Below are 17,577 nucleotides of genomic sequence, written 5' to 3' on the forward strand. Positions count from 1 at the left end.
CATAGATGAAGCATCACAGCAGATTGAAGACTTCAGTTGTCTTTTACTATCTCAAACATCAAAGACATTTGCAAAAATGTAAAACAGTGCCTCTTTCTCACTAGTTTTTGTTTCTGAAAATACAGTTCTTTTAAATAAAAATATTTAGGTTAATATACAATGGATTTACATTGTTATTTTAAGATGAATTGACAATTTTTTTTTTTTTTTGGCTGCGCGGGCCCTTTGTTGCAGTGCGCGGGCTTCTCTAGTTGCAGTGCATGGGCTTAGCTGGGGTATGTGGGATCTTAGTTCCCTGACTAGGGATTGAACCCAGACCCCCTACATTGGTAGTGTGGAGTCTTAACTACTGGACCACCAGGGAAGTCCCAACAAATATTTTTATTGTGGTAAAATGAACATAAAATTTAGATTTTAACCATTTTTAACTGTACAGTTCAGTGGCATTAAGCACATTCACATTACTGTGCAACCATTATCACCATCCATCTCCAGAACTTTTTCATCATCCCAAGCTGAAACTCTGTACCTGTTAAACACTAACTTCCCATTCCTTCCTCCTCACAGTCCCTGGCTATTACCATTTTACTTTCTATCTCTATGAATTTGACTATTCTAGATAGCTCATATAAGTGGAATCATACAGTATTTGTCTTCTTCTGACTGGCTTATTTTGCTTAGCATAATGTCCTCAAGGATTATCCATGTTGTAGATGTGTCAGAATTGTCTTCCTTTTTTTTAAGGCTGAAGAGTATTCCATTATATATGCTACATTTTCTTTATCCATTCATTTATCTGTGGACACTTGGGTTGTTTAACTATTATGAATAATGCTGCTTTGAGCATGAGTGTACAGATATCTGTTCAAGTCCCTGCTTTCAGTTCTTTTGAGTATATGTATATTTGGAATTGTTGGACCATATGGAAATTCAATTTTTAATTTTTTGAGGAACTTCCATACTAATAAACAAATAGGTTTCATTTTTTGTATTAGTTTCTAATACTGTAAATATCAGTAGATCTAATCCACATAAACAAAAGTAATCTTGGATCCTCAGTAATTTTTATTTTTATTTTTAGCAACTTTATTGGAGTATAATTGCTTTACATTGTGGTGTTAGTTGCTGCTGTATAACAAAGTGAATCATCTATATGTATATATGTATCCCCATATCACCTCCCTCTGGCACCTCCCTCTCACCCTCCCTATCCCACCCCTCTAGGTGGTCACAAAACACTGAGCTGATCTCCTGGTGCTATGCGCTGCTTCCCACTAGCAATGTGTTTTACATTTGGCAGTGTATATATGTCCATGCCACTCTCTCACTTCATCTCAGCTTACCCTTCCCCCTCCCTGTCTCCTCAAGTCCATTCTCTACATCTGCATCTTTATTCCTGTCCTGCCCCTAGGTTCTTCAGAACCACTTTTTAAAAAAAATTTCATATATATATGTGTTAGTATAACATCTGCATTTCCTGTCCTGCCCCTAGGTTCTTCAGAACCACTTTTTAAAAAAAATTTCATATATATATGTGTTAGTATATGGTATTTTTTTTTTCTCTTTCTGACTTACTTCACTCTGTATGACAGACTCTAGGTCCATCCACCTCACTACAAATAACTCAATTTCGTTTCTTTTTATGGCTGAGTAATATTCCATTGTATATATGTGCCACATCTTCTTTATCCATTCATCTGTCAACAGACATTTAGGTTGCTTCCACATCCTGGCTATTGTAAATAGTGCTGTGATGAATATTGTGGTACATGACTCTTTTTGAATTATGGTTTTCTTAGGGTATATGCCCAGTAGTGGGATTGCTGGGTCATATGGTAGTTCTATTTTTAGATTTCTAAGGAACCTCCATACTGTTCTCCATAGTGGCTGTATCACTTTACATTCCCACCAACAGTGCAAGAGGGTTCCCTTTTCTCCACACCCGCTCCAGCATGTATTGTTTGTAGATTTTTTGATGATGGCCATTCTGACCAGTGTGAGGTGATACCTCATTGTAGTTTTGTTTTGCATTTCTCTAATGATTAGTGATGTTGAGCATCCTTTCATGTGTTTGTTGCAAATCTGTATATCTTCTTTGGAGAAATGTCTGTTTAGGTCTTCTGCCCATTTTTGGATTGGATTGTTTGTTTTTTTGATATTGAGCTGCATGAGCTGCTTATATATTTTGGAGATTAATCCTTTGTCATTTGCTTCATTTGCAAATATTTTCTCCCATTCTGAGGGTTGTCTTTTCATCTTGTTTATGGTTTCCTTTGCTGTGCCAAAGCTTTTAAGTTTCATTAGGTCCCATTTGTTTGTTTTTATTTCCGTTTCTCTAGGAGGTGGGTCAAATAGGATCTTGCTGTGATTTATGTCATACAGTGTTCTGGCTATGTTTTCCTCTAAGAGTTTTATAGTGTCTGGCTTTACATTTAGGTCTTTAATCCATTTTGAGTTTATTTTTGTATATGGTGTTAGGGAGTGTTCTAATATCATTCTTTTACATGTAGCTGTCCAGTTTTCCCAGCACCACTTGTTGAAGAGGCAGTCTTTTCTCCATTTTATGTTCTTGCCTCCTTTATCAAAGATAAGGTGACCATATTGCATGGGTTTATCTCTGGGCTTTCTATCTTGTTCCATTGATCTTTATTTCTGTTTTTGTGCAAGTACCATGCTGTCTTGATTACTATAGTTTTGTAGTATAGTCCGATGTCAGGGAGCCTGATTCCTCCAGCTCTGTTTTTCTTTCTCAAGATTCCTTTGGCTATTAGGGGTCTTTGTGTTTCCATACAAATTGTGAAATATTTTGCTCTAGTTCTGTGAAAAATGCCACTGGTAGTTTGACAGGGATTGCATTGAATCTGTGGATTGCTTTAGGTAGTATAGTCATTTTCGCAATGTTAATTCTTCCAATCCAAGAACATGGTATATCTCTCCATCTGTTTGTATCATCTTTAATTTCTTTCATCAGTGTGTTATAGTTTTAGGTCTTTTGTCTCTTTAGATAGGTTTATTCCTAGGTATTTTATTCTTTCTGTTGCAGTGGTAACTGGGAGTGTTTCCTTAATTTCTCTTTCGGATTTTTCATTATTAGTGTACAGGAATGCAAGAGATTTCTGTGCATTAATTTTGTATCCTACTACTTTACTAAATTCATTGATTAGCTCTGGTAGTTTTCTGGTAGCATCTTTAGGATTCTCTATGTATAGTATCATGCCATCTGCAAACAGTGACAGTGTTACTTCTTCTTTTCTGATTTGGATTCCTTTTATTTCTTTTTCTTCTCTGATTGCTGTGGCTAAAACTTCCAAAACTGTGTTGAATAAATGCAGTGAGAGTGAGCAACCTTGTCTTGTTCCTGATCTTAGTGGAAATGGTTTCAGTTTTTCACCATTGAGAATGATGTTGGCTGTGGGATTGTCATATATGGCCTTTATTATGTTGAGGTAAGTTCCTTCTATGCCTACTTTCTGGAGAGTTTTTATCATAAATGGGTGTTGAATTTTTTTGAAAGCTTTTTTTGCATCTGTTGAGATGATCATATGGTTTTTATCCTTCAGTTTGTTAACATGGTATATCACATTGACTGATTTGAGTAAATTGAAGAATCCTTGCATTTGTGGGAAAAATCCCACTTCATCATGGTGTATGATCCTTTTAATGTGCTGCTGGATTCTTTTGCTAGTATTTTGTTGAGGATTTTTACATCTATGTCCATTAGTGATATTGGCCTGTAGTTTTCTTTTTTTGTAACATCTTTGTCTGGTTTTGCTGTCAGAGTGATGGTGGTCTCATAGAATAAGTTTGGGAATGTTCCTCCCTCTGCTCTATTCTGGAATAGTGTGAGAGGGATAGGTGTTAGCTCTTCTCTAAATGTTTGATAGAATTCGCCTGTGAAGCCATCTGATCCTGGGCTTTTGTTTGTTGGAAGATTTAAAATCACAGTTCCACTTCCAGTGCTTGTGATCGGTCTGTTTATATTTTCTATTTCTTGCTGGTTCAGTCTCAGATGGTTGTGCTTTTCTAAGAATTTGTCCATTTCTTCCAGGTTGTCCATTTTATTGACATATATTTGCTTGCAGTAATCTCTCATGATCCTTTTTATTTCTGCAGTGTCAGTTGTTACTTCTCATTTATCATTTCTAATTTTGTTGATTTGAGTCATCTCCCTTTTTTTCTTAATGAGTCTGGCTAATGGTTTATCAATTTTGTTTATCTTCTCAAAGAACCAGCTTTTAGTTTTTTGATCTTTGCTATTGTTTCCTTCATTTCATTTTCATTGATTCCCGACCAATCTTTATGATTTCTTTCCTTCTGCTAACTTTGGGGGTTTTTTGTTCTTCTTTCTCTGATTGCTTTAGGTGCAAGGTTAGGTTGTTTATTTGAGATGTTTCTTGTTTCTTGAGATAGGATTGAATTGCTATAAACTTCCCCCTTAGAACAGTTTTTGCTGCATCCCATGAGTTTTGGGTCGTCGTGTTTTCATTGTCATTTGTTTCTAGGTATGTTTTGATTTCCTCTTTGATTTCTTCAGTGATCTCTTGATTATTTAGTAGCTTATTGTTTAGCCTCCATGTGTTTGTATTTTTTACAGTGTTTTCCCTGTAATTGATATCTAGTCTCATAGTGTTGTGGTCAGAAAAGGTACTTGATATGATTTCAGTTTTCTTAAATTTACCAAGGCTTGATTTGTGACCCAGGATATGATCTATCCTGGGGAATCTTCCATGAGCACTTGAGAAGAATGTGTATTCTGTTGTTTTTGGATGGAATGTCCTATAAATATCAATTAATTGCATCCTGTTTAATGTGTCATGTAAAGCTTGTGTTTCCTTATTTATTTTCATTTTGGATGATCTGGTCATCGGAGAAAGTGAGGTGTTAAACTCCCCTACTATTATTGTGTTACTGTCAGTTCCCCCTTTTATGGCTGTTAGCATTTGCCTTATGTACTGAGGTGCTCCTGTGTTGGGTGCATAAATATTTACAACTGTTATGTCTTCTTCTTGGATTGATCCCTTGGTCATTATGTAGTGTCCTTCTTGGTCTCTTGTCATATTATTTTAAAGTCTGTTTTGTCTGATATGAGAATTGCTACTCCAGCTTTCTTTTGATTTCCTTTTGTGTGGAATATCTTTTTCCATCCCCTCACTTTCAGTCTGTATGTGTCCCTAGGTCTGAAGTGGGTCTCTTGTAGACAGCATATATATGGGTCTTGCTTTTGTATCCATTCAGCCAGTCTGTGTCTTTTGGTTGGAGCATTTAATCCATTTACATTTAAAGTAATTATTAATATGTAAGTTCCTGTTACCGTTTTCTTAATTGTTTTGGGTTTGTTATTGTAGGTCTTTTCCTTCTCTTGTGTTTCCTGCCTAGAGAAGTTCCTTTAGCATTTATTGTAAAGCTGATTTGGTGGTGCTGAATTCTTTTAGCTTTTGCTTGTCTGTAAAGGTTTTAATTCTCTGTCGAATCTGAATGAGATCCTTGCTGGGTAGAGTAATCTTGGTTGTAGTTTTTTCCTTTTCATCACTTTAAATATGTCCTGCCACTCCCTTTTGGCTTGCTGAGTTTCTGCCGAAAGATAAACTGTTAACCTTATGGGGATTCCCTTGTATGCTATTTGTTGCTTTTCCCTTGCTGCTTTTAATATTTTTTTGTATTTAAGTTTGATAGTTTGATTAATATGTGTCTTGGCGTGTTTCTCCTTGGGTTTATCATGTATGGGGCTCTCTGCGCTTCCTGGAGTTGACTATTTCCTTTCCCACATTAGGGAAGTTTTCAGCTATAATCTATTCAAATATTTTCTCAGTCCCTTCCTTTTTCTTTTCTTCTTCTGGGAGCCCTGTAATTCGAATGTTTGTGCATTTAATGTTGTCCCAGAGGTCCCTGAGACTGTCTTCAATTCTTTTCTTTCTTTTTTCTTTATTGTGCTCTGCGGTAGTTATTTCCACTATTTTATCTTTCAGGTCACTTATCTGTTCTTCTGCCTCAGTTATTCTGCTATTGATTTCTTCTAGAGAATTTTTAATTTCATTTATTGTGTTGTTCATCATTGTTTGTTTGCTCTTTAGTTCTTCTAGGTCCTTGTTAAACTTTTTTTGTATTTTCTCCATTCTATTTCCACGATTCTGGATCATCTTTACTATCATTACTCTGAATTCTTTTTCAGGTAGACTGCCTATTTCCTCTTCATTTGTTTGGTCTGGTGGGGTTTTACCTTGCTCCTTCATTTTCTGTGTATTTCTCTGTCTTCTCATTTTGCTTAACTTACTGTGTTTGAGGTCTCCTTTTTGAAGACTGCAGGTTCATAGTTCCTGTTGTTTTTTGTGTCTGCCCCCAGTGGGTAAGGTTGCTTCAGTGGGTTGTGTAGGCTTTCTGGTGGAGGGGACTGGTGCTTGTGTTCTGGTGGATGAGGCTGGATCTTGTCTTTCTGGTGGGCAGAAATGCATCTGGTGATGTGTTTTGAGGTATCTGTGAACTTAGTATGACTTTAGGCAGCCTCTCTGCTTGTGGGCTGGTTGTGTTCCTGTCTTGCTAGTTGTTTAGCATGGGGGGTCCAGCACTGGAGCTTGGTGGCCGTTGAGTGGAGCTGGGTCTTAGCGTTGAGACAGAGATCTCTGGAAGAGCTCTCGTCGATTGATATTATTTGGGGCCAGGAGGTCTCTGGTGGTCCAGTGTCCTGAACTTGGCTCTCCCACCTCAGAGGCTCAGGCCTGACACCCAGCCTGAGCACCAAGCCACACGGCCTGGTACGTGGGGAGTTTCTTGCCTTTTGGGAAGTCTGAGGTCTTCTGCCAGCGTTAGGTGTTCTCTAGGAGTTCTTCCCCACGTAGATGTATTTTTGATATATTTGTGGGGAGGAAGGTAATCTCCACGTCTTACTCCTCTGCCATCTTGAAGGTCCTCCCAGATCCTCAGTAATTTTTAAGGGTGAGGGTCCTGAGACTTAAAAGTTTGAGAATCAGTGGTTTAGTGGAATGAGTGAAGTAGAGTGGTAGGTTAGGAAGTTACTACAATAGAGGACAAGTTGCACTGGACTTTGCTCAGACAAGGATGGCCAGGGTGGTAAGGAGAATCTGTCATAGGAGGAGATCTTGGAGAACCTAGAAATGTGTGTGACCTTGAGAAGCTTTCAGGCAAGACACAGTAGTTAAATTCGAATATTTGAAGATCTCTCACAGAAAAGTGATTCAGCATATTTCCTGTGACCTTGGGGTGGGTGGGTGGGCACACATGGTGGTGGCAGATGTTAAGGGGAATCAATTTTAGTTCCTAATAAAGGATTTTCTAACAGAATAGTTCAAAGATGGAATTGACTAAAGGTGGGGAAGGCTAGCTTAGTGTTTCTAAGTGAGAGTTTCTAAGCTAAAAAATCCCTTGGAGAAGAGAGTCAGTCATTAAATGGTTAGTCGACCTAGAAGAACTCTACAGTCCCTTCTAACCCTGAAATTCTGTGATTCTTCAGGCACAGAAAGATGAAGCCCAGGATTGGCACAGTGGCATCACGAGAAGTGGAGAGGATGGGACATCTTTAGAGAGAATCAGAGGGTTTTTGGAAGCCTTTTTGTAAACCTTCCTCTGCCTTGGTTTGTACTTCATGAGTATTTAGCCTCAGTTTATCTCCTGGCTTTTTTGACCCCACCACGACTTCAGCTACTTTGCTTCTCCAGTTTCCTTTACTCACTAAGTTTAGAAATTTAAGATTGCCAGTGAGCAATGCTTTGGATTAAGCCTGTTCTGGTGGAAGTAGAACGAAACTGGATATGTGTGTGTGCATGTGTGCGAATGTGTGTGTGCTGGTGGGGTTGGGGTTGGAGTGGAGATGGCCAGGTGTTTTTAGAATGCAGAATGGTGGAGGATGTCAGAAATATCAACATAAATAAATTGGTAAATTGTATTCAGGGCCATGGCTAGGAATGTACTGTATACTCTCTTGCTAATTAGATTTTGAACATATTTTTTACCAGCTCTTTTAGTGAGGTAGAGGCATTTTGTTTAAAAGAAGGCTTAACTTTTGTTATAGATATTTTAAAAACCTCTACCTCCAGTCAATCCTTCCCTGCCAACCTTCTACATTTAGTCCACTGCCATCTGGGCACATCTTATAACACAATTTTAACTTATATTGGACTTCCCAGCCTAAAAATAACTTTGACAAATTTTCTGGTTGAGTCTCCTGATAACCTAGCTCAGGTATTATATTCCTCATTAAATAAAGACGAAAACTGAGACAGAGAGGTTAACTGACTGGACCAAGGTAACAAATAAGACCGAGAGATGTTTGCAGGTCGTCTGATGCCAAATCTCACTCTCATTTAGTCCCAAGTGGTGTTTTTTTTAAAAAAATTAATTAATTAATTTTTTTTTTTGGCTGTGTTGGATCTTCGTTTCTGTGCGTGGGCTTTCTCTAGTTGCAGCAAGCGGGGGCCACTCTTTATCATGGTGCGCGGGCCTCTCACTGTCACGGCCTCTCTTGTTGCGGAGCACAAGCTCCAGACGCGCAGGCTCAGTAGTTGTGGCACACGGGCCTAGTTGCTCCGCGGCATGTGGGATCTTCCCAGACCAGGGCTCGAACCCGTGTCCCCTGCGTTGGCAGGCAGATTCTCAACCACTGTGCCACCAGGGAAGCCCCCCGGGAAGCCCCCCGGGAAGCCCCCCAAGTGGTTTTAGAACTATGCTCTGTTATATCCAAGGATTCTGAAAACATTCTATTCACTTAAAAATACTTAATTTAATCATTATATTAAGAAACAACACTCTTTCAAATGCATTGTTGTATCAAATACTCCATAATCCACTATTGTGATTTCACATTAACTTGTTTCTGCATAGATCTTAGAGGAAGAAAAACCAAAGCCCTGTTTATTTCATCTCTTCATATGTTTGTTTGGACACTTAGAAATGTGTCATTGGTGAGGAAGGATGTAAATCTGCACTGGTCTTTCCAAATATTTGGGCTTGCACATGTCCACTCATGGTACACTGTACAAGTGAGGTAGTACTGCAGGGGGTATACAGTGACAGGCATGGGCCAGGCCGAGTGAGGGTGCATCTGCTCAACACGAGCCCCCATCCAGGTGCACTGCTGAGATATGGGACAACATCTGATGTGAGAACATGTCACATGGTAGTAATACTATGGGATGCATAGTTTCAGCAGTTCTAAGTATCAGAAGCCCTTTTCTGATTTTTGTATTTGTGATAAATACTTTTAGTGATTTGTCTTCAAAATAAAAAATTCCAGCTGCATACTTCTCTTTTGATTTCCTGCAGCAGTTTGTTTGGGAGTGTGCTGAGATTGCCAGGAGGGCTGTTAACAATGTAAACACCTATCTCTGTGAATCAGGATCTTTTTTTTTTATTGAGCAAATAAAACAAAATACAAAAATGAATTAGGTATTGAGACCATAGCAGAATAAAGCTGTGCCTTTTTAATGTTAATCATACCTTAGTCAATGAGAAAAGACTCATTGTTTTCATTGTCTAGTAATATCACTTTCAACGTGTTTTATATAATTGGGTTCCGATAGGGTTCAGATTTCATTTGAAAAAAAGGATTATGCTGCTAAAACATGTTTGAGAATTGCTGTGCCTTATCACGTTGTCCTCCTGTCACTGTCCTGCTTCTGAGTCTCAAATTTCTCAAGATTCTTATAATTAGCTTAGATGATTAATGAATTTTGATTTGCCTTTGATATCAAAAAGTATATCTAGGAGGACTTCCCTGGTGGCGCAGCGGTTAAGAATCCGCCTGCGAATGCAGGGGACACGGGTATGAGCCCTGGTCTGGGAAGATCCCACATGCTGCGGAGCAACTAAGCCTGTGCGTCACAACTATTGAGCATGCGCTCTAGAGCCCGTGGGCCACAACTACTGAGCCCGCCTGCTGCAGCTACTGAAGCCCGTGCGCCTTCAGCCTGTGCTCTGCAACAAGAGAAGCCACTGCAATGAGAAGCCCGCGTGCCGCAACGAAGAGTAGCCCCTGCTCGCTACAGCTAGAGAAAGCCTGCGCGCAGCAACGAAGACCCAACACAGCCAATAAATAAATAAATAAATTTATATTAAAAAAAAAGTATATCTAGGATATACTGAAGTATTGAAAATGCTTAGGAGGAATAATCATTTTTACTCTTGAAATTCTTTAAATTTTGCTACTTCTGGGTCATTTCCAAATACAGACTTAGTAAAAAGAAAACTTATTTCCTTTTGCCTTGATACTCTTGAGTAATAAGGGTTTTGCAGCTTTTAAAATCCTAGGAATTACAGACAGGAAACCAGTCTCTTCAGTTAAACATAAGTTTTATAAAGTTCCTTGTTTATTTGAGGGGAAATTAGTTGAAAAGGATAGAACATGGTTTGGTCAATATAATTTTGTCAAGCAACAGTTAATGACAAGTAACACTTGGGATGCAGAAATGAAGACATGGTCTTGCCTTTGAATTTAAGAGTTAAAAAGTGAAATAGGTGAGCTGAAAATTACAGTGTAATTGGGTAAGTGCTCTCACAGAGGAATAGCATGTACTGTCTTTGCAGGTAGCAGGTGGGGTAGTTGGGAAAGGAGGTGATATTTGAGGGACGCCTGGAAGTAGAAGCTACTAGGTATTTGCCAAGGTGTTGAGGGAGCTCTTATATCTGAGGAAACAATATGAACAAAAGCCTGGAACCCTAAAGTATTTGACATTTGGGGTATCAGTGATTATATAGCTCACTGTGGCTAGAGTGTAGGGCATCAGGGAGGAGGTGTGAAAAAAGAGAGGATGTTGTTGGCTTGGTGGAGCAGCAGCTGATGAATTTGGAGAGATAAGTTGGTCTACATTGTGAAGGTCCCAGTGTGTGCTGTTGAAAAATTTAGATTTCTTATATATGCTGTGGAGATCCACAGCTGGGAAAGACTTACGTTTTAGGAAGAAAATGCTGGAATATGGATTGGAAAAGGGAGAAATTGGTTCATTTATTCAATAAACATTTATTGAGCATCTACTATGTGAAAATAACTATTCTAGGCACTTAGGATACAAAGGAGAACAACAAAAAAAGATATCTGCCCAGGTCGAGCTTACCACTTCCAGTGTAGGGAGATAGTATACCAATAAACATAGTAAATAAATCATACAGTATACTAAGAGGCATAAATGCTAAGAAAGAAGAGAAAGTAGAGTAAGGTGGTATGAAAATGCCAGGTGGGGGGTAGTTGCAATTTAAATAAGGTGGCAGCACTACTATATATAAAATAGATAACTAATAAGGACGTACTGTATAGCACAGGGAACTCTACTCAATACTCTGTAATGGCCTATGTGGGAAAATAATCTAAAAAAGAGTGGAGATATGTATATGTATAACTGATTCACTTTGTTGTACACCTGAAACTAACACAACATTGTAAATCAACTATACTCCAATTAAAAAAAAGAAGAAAGTACACATACCAGATGGGAAGCTGGCTATGTTTCTTCCTCCTTGACCTATAAACAGAAAAATCAGGTTGCCTTAATAAAGTGGGATTTTATTTTATTTTTTTTGTGGTACGCAGGCCTCTCACCGGGGACTTTATTTTATTTTATTTTTTTGCGGTACGCGGGCCTCTCACTGTTGTGGCCTCTCCCGTTGCAGAGCACGGGCTCTGGACGCACAGGCTCAGCGGCCATGGCTTACGGGCCCAGCCACTCCGCGGCATGCGGGATCTTCCCGGACCGGGGCACGAACCTGTATCGCCTGCATTGGCAGGCGGACTCTCAACCACTGTGCCACCAGGGAAGCCCTAAAGTGGGACTTTAGAATGGAGAGAAGGAATAGATTGGGGGGATGTATTTTTCTTTTTCCTTTTTTTGCCCTGTTTGTTGTAAAGTAAAACACAAACAGGAGCTACACAAAACAAATCTGTAATGTAATGAATTATTATAAGGTGAACGACCTTAAACAACCACCCTGGTAAAAAAGTGAAATGTTGCCAGCCACACCAGAAACCTCTCCATTTGTCACACCCCAATCACAAGTCCCTCCCTCCCAGAGGACCTGATTTTTATGGTAATCACTTTCCTGCATTTCTTGATAGTTTCATTAACCAAATGTATATCCCTGGATGCGCTGAGTCTTGCCAACTGAAAAAAGATTCTTTGATATACCTTTTAAGTCTTTTAAAATCTACAGGTTTTCTCTCCTTCCTTTTTTCCCCCCTTACAATTGATCAGCTGAAGAACTGGGCCGTTTGACCTTTAGGATTTCTCACAACCTGGATTTTTCTGATTACACACTCATGGTGCAGCTTGTATGACGTATAAGTTGACAGTTGGACCCAGAGTCTTTGATCAGGCTCAGGTGCCATCTCAGTGACCACGACTATTGGCACTGGAGTCTTCTTTCATTGAGAAGCACATAATTGCTGGTTGTCTTTTTGCAAAGTTAATAGCTGTTCCTGCTCAATGCCTAGAATTGATTAGGGATTGCAAAACGGTGATATTCTAATTATATCATATCTGTTTTAGTTATTAGCTGGAATATTTTTATAAAGAGACATTTCCCATTATCTATTATTTGGTTACCAAGTGGTACAAGTGGTACCAAGTGGAAAGGCAGGCTAGGTAAATGCCTTTTCATTTATTTATCAGTTTTCAGGGTAATAAGTTGGTTCCCTGTCATCCTCAATTTTTATTACTCTATCAAGTTTTTCTCCTCAGAAAGGGAGAAAGGGAGCCCTGGCTGGCCAGTTTCAAGAATTCATAGGTGCTAGGCTGCACCAGTGTCTTCAGACCTCATCTGCTATATTGGATTAGACAAAACCCCTCCCATTGTCAGCTCCTGTTCTAAAATCAGCTCATCATATGTTCCAGTGAACACTTGCTGCCTATTTTGGGGTTCTCCTCTTTTCATATCTATCAGATACCCCTCTACTTTTTCCTGTGTAGATGCTAATACCATACAGGTTATGTGGCTGTTGGTTTGTTCACACCTGCTTATATTTTAGGTTTGTGAGGAATATCTTATCACCAAGTTTGGTTGTAAATGTTTTCCATGGAATTTTGGGTTTGCTCTCTAGTTGCTTCATCTGTTTTTATGTGGAGATCAGGAAGATTAAAAAAAAAAACCGCACTGCCACCAGTGCCATCTTCCCAGAAAGGGGTTGGATCGTAGAAGAAATAGAGTAGAATGAGAATAACGAAAGTTTCTGAGTTGGAAGATTTGGTGAATGGTAATTTCGTGGATGAGGATTAAAAATAGAAGAGGAGAAAGGTAGTAAGTGGAAGATAAGATCAGTTTTTGATTTCTTAGATTTAAAATGCTTATGAGATACCCTAATAGAAAAACCTTCTTAAAAAATATGCTTCTAGAATTTGATAGAGAGAGCTAGGTGATGAAAGATGAACACTTCGAAGGTAACTGAAGCCATTATAAGTTGGAGAAATTAGTATTTTTGGTAAAAATTACAGTGTGAAAAACCAGTAGAATAGAAATCATGCAATTGAAGATGAAAGAGACACTAATAAGCATTTGTGAGTGAGTAGTTTTATGTATTTTCCATAAATATGTACAACAAATGCAGGTTTACAGAGCAGCGATCCAAAGATGACACAGTTCAAAGCTCCAGTTATATGGATGCAACAGAGTTTTTGGTTATTAGGTGAATGTAGGTGCTATATATGCTAAGTATAATATTAAGAGAATGAATTTATAAAATCTGAGTATTTTTCCTATTAGAAAAATAGATGTTAAATGTTCACAAAAATAAAATGCTTAGGTGAAGATGTTAACTATTCATTAGCTGCAAGATTTAATATTTTAAGTAGACTATAGTATATTATCACCGGTCCTCTATTTCAAGAGTGGGTGAAAAAGTCTTCTCTCTTATGAGCTATTCCGGGTACTCAGATGCTCTGACCTCAAAGGGGATTTTTTAAATAGTGTGCACATTTGGACATTCCTTTTCAAAACTTTCATTAGCATTAAATATCACCCCAAATGACTTACTTTTGACCTCTGTCTTTTCCTTTCTTCTTTTTCTTCTTCTTTCTAAAATTAGGCCAGTCTTCAGAGACCTGAGATTAAACTTGAATCACTAAAAGAAGATATTAAGGAATTCTTTAAAATATCAGGTTTGTAAGTTGCTTTTTTTTCCTTCTCTGATTTTTTAAGGCAAAATAAGGAAATACTTTATTTTGAGGGAACACTGTATCCACAGCCAATTACTCATCCAAAATTGTGTAACAGTCGCTGGATAGGTTTCTATTTGGGGAGAATTAGAACTTTCAGATATTTCTGCAGAAATGCTGCAAAAATTCAGGAACACTGTGGGAATGACTGCTTTACATTAAACAGTTTCAAATACTGTTTACCTTCCTGGTCAAAATACATCCTGAATGTATTAAGAATCTCCATAGTTAAGTAACTTGACTTTTACCTTTCATTTGTGGCTTTTTTCATTCTCTGCTTCTTTTCTCTCCTATGTTTCTTTTCTCTCCTCTTTTCTACCCTTTCAAAGAAAACAGAAGAAAATCCCAACTTTTTTAGAGCAAGCTGTTTAGCAGCCCTTGCACTGGGAACTGAGATATTAAGTGGTTTACTTGCCCATATAAGTTCAAGTAGTTAGCAGCCAAGTGAACTGATCTGACTGATGGTGCCTCATAATAATCTACTTCTCTTGTTTAGGAGTTTAATGACTGGTTAATTGTCACGAATTACTTGTAATCTTTGTCAAGTGCCTGGCTGTTTCTTGCCCTTCCCTTGGCACATTTCTCATAGCTCTGGTAGTGCGATAGCCAAAGATTTTGGCATTCATTGAGTACCTTAACAGTGGAAGAAGGAAATATTCTTCTCATCTTAAGAAAATGGTGCCATAGTTTTATAATAATAAATCATGTTGATGACTTTGCTGCTTAGTGTTAGCCAAGGGATATTGGTAAATATATAAGAAATAATTCCTTAGTATAACACTTTACACAGCAACTGGAAGTTGATAAACTTCTTTCACAAATGAATGTAATGTTAAAGTTTTTGTGAGATAAATTTAATTATAATGTATGTTTATTTTTAAAACTAATATGTTTGTATGTTTTACTCCTTTTTTTTAATAGGTTGGGAGAAGAAACTTCAGAATGCTGTGTATAGTGAACTGAGTGTGTGAGTTTTTCCTACCTATTTTGAGATACTCTTATGTTTAGCTGTATTTGCTTTGTAAGTAATGAATATAGTATTGCTGTGTGTACTCATTGTTATTATTTCTCATTAGTATTTAAATGGCATTTCAAGTAAGTTAATACTATTAAAAATTACAGTCTTGCCTGAGAATTAATAGGTGGGGTTTTTTTATTGCCAAAATTTTTATACTAATTCATTTATCCAGTGTAATTAGGAAATATGATATTTCTCATAAGTTAATATTTTGGATAATTTAAGCTTACCAATGTTCTTTTTATTGTTGCCATTTTGGATATTATCCTTCTGTCTTTGTAAACTGATCATTTTAAACACAATTAACTCTTTTTTTAAAAAATTCGTGTCATTATTAAGAACATTAATGTTTTTATTTATCTGGATTTGTTCTCAGAGTCTGCTGAAGTGTACAGAACTATTTGTCTGTACAAAAAATATAGATCCCAAATGTTAGCTTTTGTAGTTTATTTAATGTTCCATTATTCATCAGTTATTTATTTCTAGCACTATGCCAGGCACTGGGAATATAGCATAGAACAATGAACACAATTTCTGCCTTCAAGGAGTTTATAATCTAACAGAGTTCTTAAGTCTTTTTTTCTTTTTTCTTCCTGCTATCAATGTGTCTCTAGCATTCTCTAGTTTCTCACACTCCCATTTCCAATTTGCTCCTTCTAATCTGCTGTTAACTGGGAAATGAGATAACCCAGTTTACCAGAATTGTCTGTAAAACAGAGACTCAGATGAATGCTTGTGGATTTGTGCTGAGACACACGTTTTTGTTTTTTTAATTTATTTATTATTTTATTTTTTTATTTTTGGCTGCGTTGGGTCTTCGTTGCTGCACGTGGGCTTTCTCTAGTTGTGGTGATCGGGGGGCTACTGTTTGTTGTGGTGCGCGGGCTTCTCATTGCAGTGGCTTCTCTTGTTGCAGAGCATGGGCTCTAGGTGTGCGGGCTTCAGTAGTTGCAGCACATGGGCTCAGTAGTTGTGGTTCACGGGCTCTAGGGCGCAGGCTCAGTAGCTGTGGTGCATGGGCTTAGTTGCTCCACGGCATGTGGGATCTTCCTGGACCAGGGCTTGAACCCGTGTCCCCTGCCTTGGCAGGCAGATTCTCAACCACTGCGCCACCAGGGAAGCCTGACACACATTTTTAAAATGAGTATTTGCTTCTTTGGTTATTGCTATCTTCTGAGTTGGTTTTTGACCTCTTAAATAACATCACATATAAAATGCTATCTGTTAACTAAAGTTGATTGTGATCATGCCTTTGGTTCTAGTCACCAAAGGAAAAGACATTTATCATGACAAGTAAGGTTTCAAAATTCCCCAAATGTAGTAGAAATACCACGGGTTGATTAGACTAATATGGACATGGTGATTTATCTCTCTGCCTGTTAAAGCTTGTAACTTCAGTGTCTTTGTCTCTGATATGGGCAGAATAAAAGCATCTGCTGTGTATAATTCCGAATATTAGATTTTCATCTGAGGAGATATTACTGATGATTGCTATTTTTGTGGCATAATGCATTCCTGAAAATTGTTCTATGAGAAATAGTGCCTTTTTACTTGCTGGCACGGACAGTATTTCATTCATTGTCATATCTTTGATATCCTACATAATAGATGTTAAATAAATATTTTATTTTAAATATTTTGAATAACTTCTTGAGATATTTGAAGGAGCCCAATAATACTACCTTTTTCCTCACTTGGGTTTTGAACAAATTGAGAAAATAAAATAAAATATAAAGGCAAATGGGGGATCAAAATTATACTTTTATTCGTGATAAAGACTGGGTAGGAGGACATAGCTTAGTGCAAGAGCAAAATAAGCTGTTTAACTGAACTCTAGGCTTAGATAGACTTAACCTTCTAGTTAAATAGCATTGGTGAGTGTGTTCAGCTTAGTCTTCCAAAATTTAAAAGTTGGAGAAGGCATTAAACCTCTTCTGTGGTGTAATGAGGAAAGCCCTGGAGAGAGGCCAAGAATGTTACAGTGAGGGAGCTCTTTTCATGTGGAAGGGCACATCTGGAGTGGGAAGAAGTGTTTCCTAACATAAGTCAGAAGAATAAAGTGGACTTAGCATATTCTGTTGCATTTTTCATTGGCAAAAACCACGATGGATAAGTAAAGAAAGCAAAAGTGAAGTAAAAATATTTATTGTTAAGTAATTGGAACTGAAAAAAAAATCCATACTCTCATTACTAATAGAAGTGTGGACATGTGAGCTCTACAGATCATACATGGAATTTGCTCATGTCATTTTACTTATTTTAGTAAACATTCCAAATATTTTAGTCAGGTTTTTTTTTTTTTGTGGTACGCGGGCCTCTCACCGCTGCGGCCTCTCCCATTGCGGAGCACAGGCTCCGGACGCACAGGCTCAGCGGCCATGGCTCACGGGCCCAGCCGCTCCGCGGCATGTG

At 38.0% G+C, this 17,577-nt stretch overlaps 1 protein-coding gene across 2 annotated transcripts in view; it reads left to right on the plus strand.

Moving 5' to 3' along the window:
* TBC1D19 (TBC1 domain family member 19) overlaps nucleotides 1-17,577 on the plus strand; it is a 160,685-nt gene that overhangs the window by 20,320 nt on the left and 122,788 nt on the right. Inside the window, exons 2-3 of one of the 2 annotated variants that reach the window (XM_007448810.1) lie at nucleotides 14,018-14,090; nucleotides 15,069-15,114. The exons of the other annotated variant lie outside the window; for it this stretch is intronic. Coding sequence (XP_007448872.1) covers nucleotides 14,018-14,090; nucleotides 15,069-15,114 — 119 coding nt within the window. The remainder of the gene's footprint in view (nucleotides 1-14,017; nucleotides 14,091-15,068; nucleotides 15,115-17,577) is intronic. 2 annotated transcript variants of the gene reach the window in all.

This window comes from Lipotes vexillifer, unplaced genomic scaffold (assembly GCF_000442215.2).
Source record: "Lipotes vexillifer unplaced genomic scaffold, Lipotes_vexillifer_v1.1 scaffold100, whole genome shotgun sequence".
NCBI lineage: Eukaryota > Metazoa > Chordata > Mammalia > Artiodactyla > Lipotidae > Lipotes > Lipotes vexillifer.